Source organism: Esox lucius, chromosome 25 (assembly GCF_011004845.1).
Source record: "Esox lucius isolate fEsoLuc1 chromosome 25, fEsoLuc1.pri, whole genome shotgun sequence".
Taxonomy (NCBI): domain Eukaryota; kingdom Metazoa; phylum Chordata; class Actinopteri; order Esociformes; family Esocidae; genus Esox; species Esox lucius.
Window position 1 is genome coordinate 13,607,315 of NC_047593.1, and position 14,380 is coordinate 13,621,694.

A 14,380-nucleotide genomic window follows, 5' to 3' on the forward strand; every position below is an offset into this window, starting at 1 on the left:
CCGGCTGACTATGTGGTGTGTTCAGTTGATTTGAGCGCAGTCAGAAACGAATGGGGTCCATTTAGTGCTCCTCCTTTGTGTCCCTTCTGATAATCGAATGGAAACGTACCCAGACTTGGTCTGAGAGGATGCAGACGTAGCGTACCATCCAGTGGCTTCCTGAGAGGAGGGGGGAACGGCAGTGTGCTTGTGAAGATATGCCCTGGTAGTCACTGAACCCCCCCCCCCAGGTGTGACTATGACACCGTCGTCACACCTTGGTTACCAGCCCATACTGCTGCTGTCAGTACCGGAGGCTGACGGGTCTGTTTAAACCCGGAGTGTGTGAGAAAGGGGGAGCGGAGAAGAAACAGATGGGGTTAGTCTGATCTCCTGGACTTCCCAGAAGAGGCTAGAGCCTCTCCTTTTAACCAAAGGGAAGGTGCACGCGCTGATATACGTCACTGTCCTGATCACAGCACACCTGTAGTCACGCGCATCAGAATATGACCATCTGATTTTCTGTCATTAATCATACAAAAGTAGCATATTCTGCAGATACTGTAATTTCACCTACTAGTAACTACAGCCAACTATTACAAACTACAGCCAACTATTACAAACTACAGCCAACTATTACAAACTACAGCCAACTATTACAAACTACAGCCAACTATTACAAACTACAGCCAACTATTACAAACTACAGCCAACTATTACAAACTACAGCCAACTATTACAAACTACAGCCAACTATTACAAACTACAGCCAACTATTACAAACTACAGCCAACTATTACAAACTACAGCCAACTATTACAAACTACAGCCAACTATTACAAACTACAGCCAACTACTACAAACTACAGCCAACTATTACAAACTACAGCCAACTATTACAAACTACAGCCAACTACTTCAAACTACAGCCAACTACCACAAACTACATTCAGGTATTGCAAACACTGCAGCCAGGTGTTACATACTACAGCCACACATATTTCCATCCCCCTACATACAATTGAATACCATTACAGTCAAAGTCAGTATTTAATTTGTAATTTAATTCAATTTGCAGAAAGACTCAAAATACACACTGCATTTTCAAATATTACAAAGAGGGGGTTTAGAAAAGGTTTAGAAAGAATGAATGCGTACACCGTCCCTGTCTCCTCACACCATCTGGCCTAATGTATTATTAACCTCTTCCAGTCTCCCCCTTGTCATATTGGTGTCTGTACTTCTAATGAGAACACATGCTGCTACATCTGACCTGTCACCGCTAGTGTCACAACATCGCGCTCCGTCTCTGTGACGCGCACACACACACACTCACACACCGCCTGACTCTCTGTCTCCTCTCCCAGAGCTCGAGTGCAGAGGTGACAAGGCAGGCGTCGGCTAACAAAGCCCTCCGAGCTCAGCTTGAGGAGAAAACGGAGGCGCTCAGAGAACTGCAGGAGAAGTCAGTACTGAGACCAACATTGTCTCTCTCTCTCTCTCCCTCTGGCTGTATTTTTCTCTGTGTTTCTTTCTCCCTCTGGTCTGTCTTTCTCACACTCGTCTCTTTTTCTCTGCCTCTCTGTCTGACCTGTTCTCTGAGCAGTGTCTCATCTGCAGTGTTTGATTCCGCCATGTGGCAGTTCTCTGTCTAGAGCGCTACACGCCAGTCCAGCTCTGAAATATTCTTAGCTCTCCCCTGCTCGTCTCCGTGTGCAGATGTTTTCTTAGTGCACCCGCGTGCATGCCCGTCCTGGCGTCTTTTGTCTTCGCCGTATATGTGTGTGTGTGTGCAGGACTGCGTTAATGGCACTGCCGCCGTGCGCGTGTTTGTGTGTCCTGTAGTTCAGTGTGTGTTGCTTAGATGAGATGGGGCGTTGATCAAAGAGGAGCTTATTGGTCCACTGTGTGCCACAGGAAGGGTCAGCGCCGCTGGTGACCCCGAAACCCAACGCAGCACCCCAGTAGTCCCTGAGTCCTCCCTTAATCACTCGCAGAGTTCAAAGTGCAACTATCAAGCTACCGTCGTTGAGTTCTCATCATTTAACGTTTAACGCTTAAATTGTCCGCGGCAAAGTCTTCCGGTAATATTACAGCCAACGCTGTGTGCAACAATCGCGTGTGTGTGTTTCGTGTTGGTGTGTTTCGTGTGTTTTTTTGGGCCAAAGTGCAGGCGGATCACAGCCGCGACTGAGCGAAGACCCCCTCGGACGGTTTCCGCGACGACGTCCCTCACGGCCGGAGGTCCTCCTCTTCTCTTGTGTTGCCGTTGTGTCACTCCAACTGGTCTTGCCCTGGACAGTGTCCCTCTGTCAGAATGAAAGACATGTCTAGACACTGAAAAAGAACATGTCTGAAATATACATCTCGGTTCACACCCAGGGGCCGGGAGGCTGCTCCAAGCCTTAAAAAAAAAGTGCATTTCAAAGTAAGAGCGCGTGTCCTCAGTCAATATCCGACACCCTGGAACCTGCTTTATTTATGAACCTGGCTTCTTTCATCTCCAGCCATCCTGTTGTCTTCAGGTCTGTCCGTCCAGTCCACTGAAATCAACCTCTCTTTTTATTAGTTTTTTATTTTTTTTTAACCATGCGGGCTGCTGTCCATGTTGACGTTTGGTTACCATGGATGTATGCTTGACGAAGTCCGTGATGATAACATGACGACGAGCGAGTGTCTGACCGATCTGAATAATAGGCTTTTGGGCGAATGCTTCATAAATACAGATGACACACCCACACACACACTCTCTCGCGTGTAGAGCTTTAATCGCTAGCCCCTATTCTATTTTATCCTCTGTTCATCTAAAATAAATGCCTGTAGAGGAAATCAACGTTATTCGTATTGGGGACGCCCAGCTGGAAAGCTGCCATGTGGCTGGGCTCTCTCCACTGCCCCCTGCTCTTTCTCTCAGTCAACAGAGACAGTCGTCCTAAAGGTTCGACGTGGGTTTTCTCATTAATGGTTCAGTCCATTGGGGTAACCAGGATCCCTATATCAGCACGTCCCCCCAGCCTCCTCGCTCTCATTTAATTTAATGTCACTCCAATAAGACAAGCTCACATTTATTTAGCCCAGTCTGCCCTCTGGCTGTCTTCTGTACCCAGGGAGACGGGGACATTTACTTACACCAAAATATAGAAGGCACTTGCCCCTCGGTTGGGACGTCTGTTTGTTTAGAATAAAAGCCTAGTCTGTAATATGTGCACGAAGAAGAAAAAAAACCCCGTACAGCTTTTTTGTAAACCTTATTAATTAAATAGGAAACGCATCTGATCTTTAGTGATATTATTCCATTTCTTCTTCCGATTCCCCCAGCGGGACCCCGGACGGCCATGGAATCGTTTATATTTGCCTTTATGCGAAAAAACATTAAAACGTGTAAACAGCATAAGCAACACTGAGACGTTTAAACAAAATAGTCTCTTTGGATGTGGCTGCGAAGAGTTACAGGAATATTAAGTGTGTCAGTGGGAGGGGTTTCGAAATGTGAAGTGACAAGTCGTACATGCTAGACACACACACACACACACACACACCACTATGCCGTTTCAACAAGGGACCCAAGCATCTCCCTATATAGCTACTATCAGAATAGTCAACTAGTCGGGTAAACAAACAAGCTCGTTTGGAATTCATTCCCCTCGGATTATTATCTAGATCAGCGTCCCCAGTCCAATATGTTTCCACGTGGCGACCAGACAGCCGCAACGTTTCATCGAGAACGGAGGACGTCTCGCCGCTTTTATGCCGGCGCCTGCTCAGTTCCATCACAGTGTTCTGGATCGGAGCGTCGCCGTGGCCTTCGCGTGACCGTCTCAGAAAGACGTAAAGCGCATTTTCCCTGTCATTTGTCATACGTTCCCCCGTCCGACCCGGAACAACATGCTCATTCTCCTGTCGTGTGCTTTATCCATCAGTAAGGCATGCAGTCAAAAAGTGAATATACTGGCATTCATGCTCGGCTGCGGCATCCATTCTCCCATACCAGCATGTGATTGTCAATGTATTTTGTTGTTATTTCAATGTGCGAATGAAGCATAGGGACATGGTTTGTGTGTGTGTGTGTGTGTGTGTATATCTATATCTGAGTGTGTGCGCTCACTTGTGCGTGCGTCCTCCAGGGTGAACCACGCGGAGAAAGATGTACACATGAAGAGGCAGCTGGTGCAGGATGTGAAGACCAGGATGAAGTTCCTCCGGGAGACGGAGAAGACCCACCAGGGGCTGGCGGCGGAGCTGGAGAAGAAAGTTTGTCATGTTGTAATCACACGCCACAATAACTTCGCGTAATCAGGTTGCGGCGAGATGGAATGAAAATGCGTTTCGCTGGCCCCGTCGCGGGCCCTCCTTCCTTCGTAGTGTTGTTTAAGCAGCAGTCCCTTCTTTCAGATGACATTGATTCGATTACGCTGGAACATCTGCCAGCCAGAGTAACAGTGAATTACCTGTGAATGTATTATAGGAAATGAAGCCGACAGCAGATTAGCGCCTGAACAGAACGTGCGTCTTTGACGTTTCTTTCGTAAAAGACCCCGTTCATTGTTGTCCTCCCTCCCGTCCTCTGTTTGTGACCTCGCAACATCCCAGGTGAAAACGCTGAACGAAGAGGCCGCGAACCGGAAGGCCTTCATCGACTCTCTGAAGAGGAGGCTCGCCGTGGCCACCAAAGACAAGAGCCAGTACGAGTCCACCTGCCAGAAACTGAAGGAGGACCTGGAGAAGAAGGTAAAATCGGTTAAATCAGGCGGTTAGATTCCTGCCAACGACAGTTAGGATGGATCCCATTCTGTAGACGTAATCTGCATTAAGGGAAACCGTGCCTCTATTCAGTGTTTAACCAAACGTCATGGTTTTGTTGGTGAGAACGTGTAACCCGTGTGCTGTGATGTCATGGAGGGGGCGGGGCTGTCTGTCTGCTGTAGCTTTTTGTTGAGCGAGTTGAGCGTTCATCTAACATTCCAGGGTCAGTATTTGTCCTATGATGTCCGCGGATGTTAGTGTGAAAACGTTGTCGTCACAACAGCCGACGCTGGTTGTCGTTCCTCGAAACGGGACCGTCAGTTGACGCTTGTACAGTCCAGACACGTCATCTAACCTGTCTAATTGCTCATGACTGTGGCGTCGGTTGGTTCGAGTATGAAGACGCGTGTCTCCCTCCCGGCGTTGGCGTCTACAGGGGCAGCGCGTCGCCGCGCTGCAGGCCCGCGTGGAGGCCAGCGAACGGGCCCAGGCCGAGCTGGAGCACACGGCCTCCCGTCAGATGGAGGATCTGGCCCAGCGGAGCACCGCGGCCCTGGACTCCCTGCAGAGACAGCTGGGCCGGACCAGCGCTCAGCTGGAGCAGCTGCAAGCCTTCGCCAAGGTAAGGGGGGGGTGGGGGTGGGGGTGGAGGTACCAGGGTCCGACGTGACGAACGGGTTCGGAGGTCAAGGGACACCATTTGAGACATGGACACGCCGGTTTATGTCCCCGTGTTCTGGACTAGTGCTGCGCCTGTTTCAGTTTAGTTTCGTTACAGAGTTAATGCTACCCAGTTGGACAGTCCTGGTCTGAGAGTGTCTTCGTCTACGCCAGGAGTGTCCAAACAGTTCCACGGAGGGCCGAGTGTCTACAGGTTTTTGGTTTTTCCTATAAATTGGTTCCCAGTTCACACCTAAGCAACCAGGTGAAGGTAGAAACTAGTCTGTCAAGTACAAGGAGAGAGCGAAAACCTGCAGACACTCGGCCCTCTGTGGAATTGTGTGGACACCGCTGATCTACGCCATCCTATTGACGTCTTCGCCTCACGCACAACGACGTAATGAGAACCATGGCAACGTCTGTCCTTGTAGAGCCATTAACATAACGGCCTGCGACGCTGGTTGTCGTTCCTCGAAACGGGACCGTCAGTTGACCCTTATACAGTCCAGACACGTCATCTAACCTAACTAATTTCTCATGACTGTGGCGTCCGTTGGTAAAGAACCTGTCAGTCACATCGCCCGCCATGACAACCTGCCAATCGACTCTGACTGCAGTGTTTTGGGGGGAGGGGTTGCGCGAATGTCTCCCCCCGGTCGTTCACGGTGACGGGGTCCTTACAAGCTCGTCTACTCACGTGGCACCAGTCTGTCGTCGGGCAGATTCTGCTAATAGGTCAACCAACTTCATCCGCCCTCCATCCTTCAACCCCCCCCCCCCCCCCCCCCCCGCAGCGATTACGCCCACCTACCTCTTCTTCACTCCCATCCTAGCACCATCGCATCGCGTCCTGCGCTGAATACGGAGCCCTCGTCTTCATCCCTGGCCCCGGGGCAGTGATTGTCTGAGTGTCTGAGCCCACGGTTCTAGAGCATTCCCATCATTCCCTTCACTTTCGCTTTCCCCCTCCTTTTTGTGATCCCAGATGAAAACGGAGGCCTTTTTGATTAGCCCACCTGACATCCAGAGGAGGCCATCTCCTGTCAGGTATTGATCAGCGGGGCCTCCTTTTCCATTGTCTTCCCCTGGCCGGGGCCCCTCTCCACCTCTCTAACCCGCCTCAGGCCATGGAGCTGACTGTCTCTCCTGTTGATTTGCTAAACACTAAACAGCAGCCCTGCCAGCTCACGCACACAAAGGTGGACCCGCTGAATTTAACGGTTCGACTTCAATGCACTTCCTGAATGGGCCGTGTTTACACTCTGAAAGTAATCCCATTTAACCTTTGTTTTACCGGACAGGGCAATTAAAAACTAATTATTTACCACGACGGCCTGGGTGCCGCCCAGTGAGCAGAGATGTGTCCGAATACAGTGATGGTTGTGCTTCCCTGTCCCTCCTGTCTGTCTGGGGATGTGGTCTGGGCCGGTCCTCCCTGTCTCTCCTGTCTGTCTTGGGATGTGGTCTGGGGCGGTCCTCCCAGTCCCTCCTGTCTGTCTTGGGATGTGGTCTGGGGCGGTCCTCCCAGTCCCTCCTGTCTGTCTTGGGATGTGGTCTGGGGCGGTCCTCCCTGTCCCTCCCGTCTGTCTTGGGATGTTGTCTGGGGCGGTCCTCCCTGTCCCTCCCGTCTGTCTTGGGATGTGGTCTGGGGCGGTCCTCCCTGTCCCTCCCGTCTGTCTTGAGATGTGGTCTGGGGCGGTCCTCCCTGTCCCTCCCGTCTGTCTTGGGATGTGGTCTGGGCCGGTCCTCCCTGTCCCTCCCGTCTGTCTTGGGATGTGGTCTGGGGCGGTCCTCCCTGTCCCTCCCGTCTGTCTTGAGATGTGGTCTGGGGCGGTCCTCCCTGTCCCTCCCGTCTGTCTTGGGATGTGGTCTGGGGCGGTCCTCCCAGTCCCTCCCGTCTGTCTTGGGATGTGGTCTGGGGCGGTCCTCCCTGTCCCTCCCGTCTGTCTTGAGATGTGGTCTGGGGCGGTCCTCCCTGTCCCTCCCGTCTGTCTTGGGATGTCGTCTGGGGCGGTCCTCCCAGTCCCTCCCGTCTGTCTGGGGGATTGACAGACGGGAGGGACATACTTTTACATCACAAGAACCTGGCATTTTAACAGGGGTGTGTAGACTTTTTATATCCACTGTATTTTTTGTTGGGTATGTTTCTCTAGTGTGTTTTCTGCACACACCAAATCCAAACCTAATCCATTTAATATCACTTTGGGCTTCAGCAGACACTTTCACTTCAGGATAAAGAGATAGGGACTTTACTGAGAAAGCCTACAGGATAGCCTAAAGAGACAGGATATCAATATAATTTTCATTGACGATTTGTCCGCCGTTGTTTTCCAGACCCAGCTCATTTGTGTTTTTGTTAAAGATACATGAATTCCCGTTTGATTTCATTCGCCGACCGTCCGTCGGAGTCCCGCCAACATTCCTCTATCTGCCAACGAGAACTCTCCGGCATCCCTCACGACCCTCCCTTATGTAATCAAGCCGCGCCTCAGCAAAGTGCTTGTGATTCGCCCACCCGTGTGAAATTAACGGTAGGAATGGAGATGCCTCGGACCGCGTGTCCATTTATGATTAGCCTGTTATGAACGCAAAATAGGAGGGATGTGCACATTTGTTTGTTTGTTTGTTTGTGTGTGTGTTTGGGATTGTTTTTCTTAGTGCATGCTGGGAAAGGAGTCCCATGCTACAACGCCCCTCTCTAGGCTGGCCGTCCACTCCAAGGTCAGCTTTTCAGGCCAGCTTGCTGGGGAATGATACAGAAGATTATTGCCTCGATCAATAAGCTCAAAATGAAGCAAAGGGGAGTTTCGGTTTATTGACTTTCTCATGTACAGTGGCAGCTTTAACATTTAATTGTCTCCTTCTCTTGTATTTAGAGCCAACTCCCTTTTAGTGCATTCAGGAGGTGCCCAAAGACCAATGAGGTTTAACACGTGCGCATGCACGCGTCCACACAGAGGCAGGCAGCATTTTAAACGTACCTCATCGCTCAATTATTTACTCTGTTATGCAGTTGTATTGGCTTGTTGTATTATGAGTCTCTCCAGTGCGTGATTCTGCTTCAGTTCTAAAGAGGTTAGTGAGAGACAAAACCCTGCTGCAGTTCAGACTAAATCCATACACATCCCGGTCATCACCGCACACACACCCTGGTGTCCGCCATCGACGCAACGCACACGCCCCCGTTGTCCCTCATTACCGCGCAAACCCACGGTGTCCGTCATCGCCACGCACACACCTAATGCGTCCGTCATCGCCACGCGCACACCTAATGCGTCCATCATCGCCGCGCGCACACCTAATGCGTCCGTCATCGCCGCGCGCACACCTAATGCGTCCGTCATCGCCGCGCGCACACCTAATGCGTCCGTCATCGCCGCGCGCACGCCTAATGCGTCCGTCATTGCCGCGCGCACACCTAATGCGTCCGTCATTGCCGCGCGCACGCCTAATGCGTCCGTCATTGCCGCGCGCACACCTAATGCGTCCGTCATCGCCGCGCGCACACCTAATGCGTCCGTCATCGCCGCGCGCACACCTAATGCGTCCGTCATCGCCGCGCACACCTCATCACAGCGCCACACACACTTTGTGTATTTTTCTTCATCGCACCATTCAGTTGCTCAGGTTATTTGGACCAGAATTCTGTCAACAGCGAGATCGAACAGACCAGAGATATTCAGTGTCAAACTCAATATTAAATGATCATAATGTCCGTTGCCACTGTATGTTCTTCTAACTTTTTAAATGTCATTTACTCATCCCTCCGTCTGTTTGTCTGTCTCTCTTTGTCTCCTTTCATCACCGTTTCACACCCCCTTAGGGTCTGGCCAGCGAACTGCTCCACGAGGTGTCCGATGTCAAATCGCAGCTGAGGAAGAGGAGGAAGATGAAAAGGTTGGAGAAGAAGAGGGACAGCGGGGTCAGAGGACTGTCCAAGCAGTCGATGGTCAAAGCCCAGTCCGTCGCGGCGTCCATCCTCAACATGACGGAGACCGACCTGGCGGACATGCTGGACACGGATGAGGTACGGGTTTGTGACCGCTCACCAAGCAGAATCTCCCAGCTCTGAAAACTGGTAGGGCTTCGGCACTGAGGCCACGTCTACTAGCAGAACAGACGTTGTGTTATATCTGACCCCGTGAACTCTCTGCCCCATCCACCGTGACCCCGTAGGAACAGCCAACGACGAGATAACGCCCAGAAGGGCCAGCTGACCGGTCTGGAGTCCAATCAGCTGGTTCTGACTGACGCTTGGCCTCGTTGGGGGTTCAGCCTGGAGTCACAGAGTGCTCTGCTAAATGGAGCTCTGTGGCAACCTTGTGAACGACTGGAAAATGTTAAATGCCTTAGTTGAATGAACACGGGTGACTTAACCCAGTGGGACACCAAGCGACTGCTCCTGTAACGCTTGTCAGACGCAAATGAAATGAAATGCATTTGAAACCCTCTCTCGTTCCCTGAAAATTCCCAACAGCCTTCCCGTGGCTTTTTCCCTCGCTCAAGAACCCTTTCTTCCACGACAAACAAGCTCAGGCTACAGGACGTCGCCGCCTCCTCCCCATAGATCACTTCTCCTCTCTCCTCCTTGTCGTCAATTAACCGCTACTGTGCAACAATCAACTTCCTGTCTCCGGGGACTCCTCTCCATCCATCACAGGATGAGGGAGTGTGTGCCAGCCGGCCACTTACTGTATTCACTCACACTTGAAACCAATCCGGCAGCACCTACCCCAGAATGACAGGGCCGTGATGGGTTTCATCCGTTTGACAGAATGCTCAAAACCCTATTCTGAAATGAGTGTGGAGTGTCAGTATGGTGAGGCGAGTGCTTCTGGTGTGTTAATGGTGGCTAATGGAGTTCCACCTGCGTGTGTGTGTGTGTGTGTGTGTGTGTGTGCGGCGGTGTTAATTGCGTGTTCACAGATCAGCCGCGCTGTTGGGTGCTAAGGGACCCACCAGAGACCGGGCAAGTGGTTTGTCACTGGAGTTGGTTGGGTGTGTGCGTGAGGGCTTAGGTTGTATCTGGAACAGTGTGTTAATGAATCATTCCCCAGACAATAGGACAATGGTTGAACAGTAACTGTGGGGTTTTAACTCTCTGTCTACCCCACCTCTCTCTATTGCGCTGTGTCCCGTCCACTCTCCCCCTCTGCCATTACCATCTCTCTCTCCCTCTCCGCCATTACCTTATCCCTCTCTTACATTACCTTCCACTTTCCCTTTCTGCCATAACCTCCCCCCTCTGCCTCTGTGCTATTACCATCTCTCTCTGTGCCATTACCCTCCCCTCTCACTCTCTGTCATTACCCTCCCCCTCTCCGCCATTACCATCACCTTCTCTCTCCAGTCACACTAATGAGGCCCTCCGAAGACATGAAAATTAGTGGTGTGCTAACTCTACCACCAGGCCAGGCCATCCCTTCAGGGGCGTTCATGCCCTAGCCTCTCTCACATCATCCTCCACCCACACACGCGCTCTCTCCCTCCATCCCTCCCTCCCTCTCTCCCTCCCTCTCTCCAAACGGGGCCGGGTGCAGGACATCGTTTGGACAGACAACGCGAGAGGTTAAATGCAGTGGAGAGTTATGTTAAACTGGAGGTGTACATACATGAGGAAAGAGACACGGCAGCACCGTACCAAAGTGTTCATTAGCAGTGACGAGGTGGTTCGGTCTGCACGCTGCCGGTGGTGGTGGTTAACATGAGGAAAACACACACACACCACACACACAGATTGGTTACGATCGCCAAGAGACTAGTTCCTAGAAGCCCAAGGTGATGTGTGTCATACTAAATCCGGTTCGAGAATAAGTAGATTTAAATTAATACCAAGACCATAGTACATTTCTTCTTTTGAAATATTCCGGTTTTTTTTTTTTCTTCTTGTTCTCACTCGTGTCAAACGTAGGCGTAGTAATTGTGTGCTTTGAAAATAGCCGGCTTTAAAGAAGTGATTTGTTTCATGCTGCATTGTTTTGATGTGGTTCCCGTCATCCTTACAGGATGGGGATGACGTGGCGGATGACCGTAGGAGAGACCAGGAGTGGATGGACCAGGTCATGATGATCCTCCGACAGCAGGTCAGATTCAACCTCTGGTATTTCTTCTTAAACCAGGTCAGATTCAACCTCTGGTATTTCTTCTTAAACCAGGTCAGGTTCAACCTCTGGTAGATCCTCTTTCACCAGGTCAGATTCAACCTCTGGTATTTCTTCTTAAACCAGGTCAGGTTCAACCTCTGGTAGATCCTCTTTCACCAGGTCAGGTTCAACCTCTGGTAGATCCTCTTACACCAGGTCAGGTTCAACCTCTGGTAGATCCTCTTACACCAGGTCAGGTTCAACCTCTTGTAGATCCTCCAACCTTCTACATAATATTTTGTGCCAGTGTCTTACCACCCATGACAATGTATGGAAAGTGTTTTTGGAGGTTTGTTTACTCTGCCCAGAATCTAATCACCTTTACTCCACCTATCTGTTTTACTGCTCTGTCACTTGTCAGTTCAGACAGTGTCGTCTCTCATGAGCCAATAAATAAATAACTAGTAACAATGAAAAGTAAAAAACAATGAAGATGTCAAATTATGTTCCAGCCCTTGTGTGTTACGCTGTGTGTGTGTGTGTTACGCTGTGTGTGTGTGTGTGTTACGCTGTGTGTGTGTGTGTGTGTGTGTTACGCTGTGTGTGTGTGTGTTACGCTGTGTGTGTGTGTGTTACGCTGTGTGTGTGTGTGTTACGCTGTGTGTGTGTGTGTGTGTGTGTGTGTGTGTGTGTGTGTGTGTTACGCTGTGTATGTGTGTGTGTTACGCTGTGTGCGCGCACGCGCGTGCGCTGTCAGCTGTGTTTCAGATTGAGTGTGTGCTTGTGAGCGTGTCCATGTCAGCTTACGCTGCAGGCACTCGTGCGTCGCCTCTGCACCACGACACACACCAGCTCTTCTTGACCTTATCACCTCCCCTCTCTGTCTCACACATACACAGACACACACACACACACACACACACTCACAGAGGCACACAGAGGCTTGACTCAATGCATGTTTTTCCCTGCAGCCCGACAGCTCTCAGGCCCCCACTCCAACACTGTCCTCCTGTATTCCTCCCCTCCATTCCTCCCTCGCTCTTTTTCTGTCTCTGTCTCTCTGGCTCAGACCCCGAGGCAGCTTGTTAGTGGGGAACTAAATATTGATTTGGCGTTGCTGTCGATGCCAGGAGAGTGAGCGAGCGTCCACCAGAGACGCTCCACCGGCAGGCTGCTATCGACGTTTTCCGTGGGTCGAGGAGCAGGGAGAGGGAGGAGAAGGAGTGAGGGAGGAGAAGGAGAGAGACATGACAAGGCTGAGACTAGCCCCAGGTCCCAGAGGAGGCCACCGAGACCGCATGACCCCCCCCCTTCTTTTTCTGCTCATCTCTCTCTCTCTCTCTCTCTCTCTCTCTATCAATGACAGACCTTTTCTATCCATCCCCTTTCAAGTCACTTTTTTTCATCTTTTTTTTTTCTCATTTTATTTCTATCGGTCTCTTTCTCTGTCTTTCTCACTGCCTGGCTTAATAAACTTACAGCCAGTCTGGAGGGACAAGGCTCATACACACACACACACACACGCGCGCGCGCACACACACACACACACACACCAGTGATCAAGGGGAGTTTGTTGGCAGGTGAGATTTAACACCAGGACTCAAAAATGGAAGCCGGATGTTTTTGTGACTTTTGTAGTAGTGGTTAATTATGTGACTGGTGGAGTAGTGGTTTATTATGTGATTGGTTAGTGGTTTGGTGATTAGTTATGTGACTGGTTAGTGGAGTGGTGGTTAGTTATGTGACTGGTTAGTGGAGTGGTGGTTAGTTATGTGACTGGTTAGTGGAGTGGTGGTTAGTTATGTGACCAGTGGAGTAGTGGTTTATTATGTGATTGGTTAGTGGTTTGTTGATTAGTTAGTGGAGTGGTGATTAGTTATGTGACTGGTTAGTGGAGTGGTGGTTAGTTATGTGACCAGTGGAGTAGTGGTTTATTATGTGATTGGTTAGTGGTTTGTTGATTAGTTAGTGGAGTGGTGATTAGTTATGTGACTGGTTAGTGGAGTGGTGGTTAGTTATGTGACCAGTGGAGTAGTGGTTTATTATGTGATTGGTTAGTGGTTTGTTGATTAGTTAGTGGAGTGGTGATTAGTTATGTGACTGGTTAGTGGAGTGGTGGTTAGTTATGTGACCAGTGGAGTAGTGGTTTATTATGTGATTGGTTAGTGGTTTGTTGATTAGTTAGTGGTTTGGTGATTAGTTATGTGACTGGTTAGTGGAGTGGTGGTTAGTTATGTGACTGGTTAGTGGAGTGGTGGTTAGTTTTGTGACTAGTTAGTGGAGTGGTGGTTAGTTTTGTGACTAGTTAGTGGAGTGGTGGTTAGTTTATGTGACTGGTTAGTGGAGTGGTGGTTAGTTATGTGACTGGTTAGTGGAGTGGTGGTTAGTTATGTGACTGGTTAGTGGAGTGGTGGTTAGTTTTGTGAATGGTTCGTGGAGTGGTGGTTAGTTTTGTGAATGGTTTGTGGAGTGGTGGTTAGTTATGTGACTGGTCTATTCTGTTCTTGCGTTTCAGTCTGTTCTGGTGTTTAGTCGGTTCTCGTGTTTGACAATTAGAATTGTGGGCAGCTGTGTCACACCCTCCCTGACTCCACTATCTTCCATTTGGAAAGGACAGTGTCAACTACGGCCTGTCTGTCGTCTTGCCTGTCTGGTACGGTGGCACTAATAACAAGGCTTCCCTAATAGTGATATGATTTTCTCCTGGTCTCTTGCACCTTCATCTCACGGCACTTAAAACAGAGAAAAGACAGGAATAGACAGAGTGAAAGAAAGAGATCCATGTCCTGTGTGTGTCCAGACTCGCGCAGCAGCAGCCCAGTCCTGTCACTGTCAGGCCCTAATGGAGCTGCCTGTGGGACAGCACTCTATTATCTCTGTGGCGCTGTCAATAGCAGAGCCATCAGTCACGGGTC

The 14,380-nt window shown here is 50.2% G+C and overlaps 1 protein-coding gene across 2 annotated transcripts in view; it reads left to right on the forward strand.

The window, feature by feature from the left end:
* Positions 1-14,380, forward strand: part of cntln (centlein, centrosomal protein) — an 88,100-nt gene that overhangs the window by 63,650 nt on the left and 10,070 nt on the right. For both annotated transcript variants that reach the window (XM_034291239.1, XM_034291240.1), the window contains 6 exons: positions 1,347-1,444; positions 4,104-4,230; positions 4,570-4,707; positions 5,159-5,344; positions 9,206-9,409; positions 11,388-11,465. In XM_034291239.1, the coding sequence (XP_034147130.1) occupies positions 1,347-1,444; positions 4,104-4,230; positions 4,570-4,707; positions 5,159-5,344; positions 9,206-9,409; positions 11,388-11,465 (831 nt within the window). The remainder of the gene's footprint in view (positions 1-1,346; positions 1,445-4,103; positions 4,231-4,569; positions 4,708-5,158; positions 5,345-9,205; positions 9,410-11,387; positions 11,466-14,380) is intronic.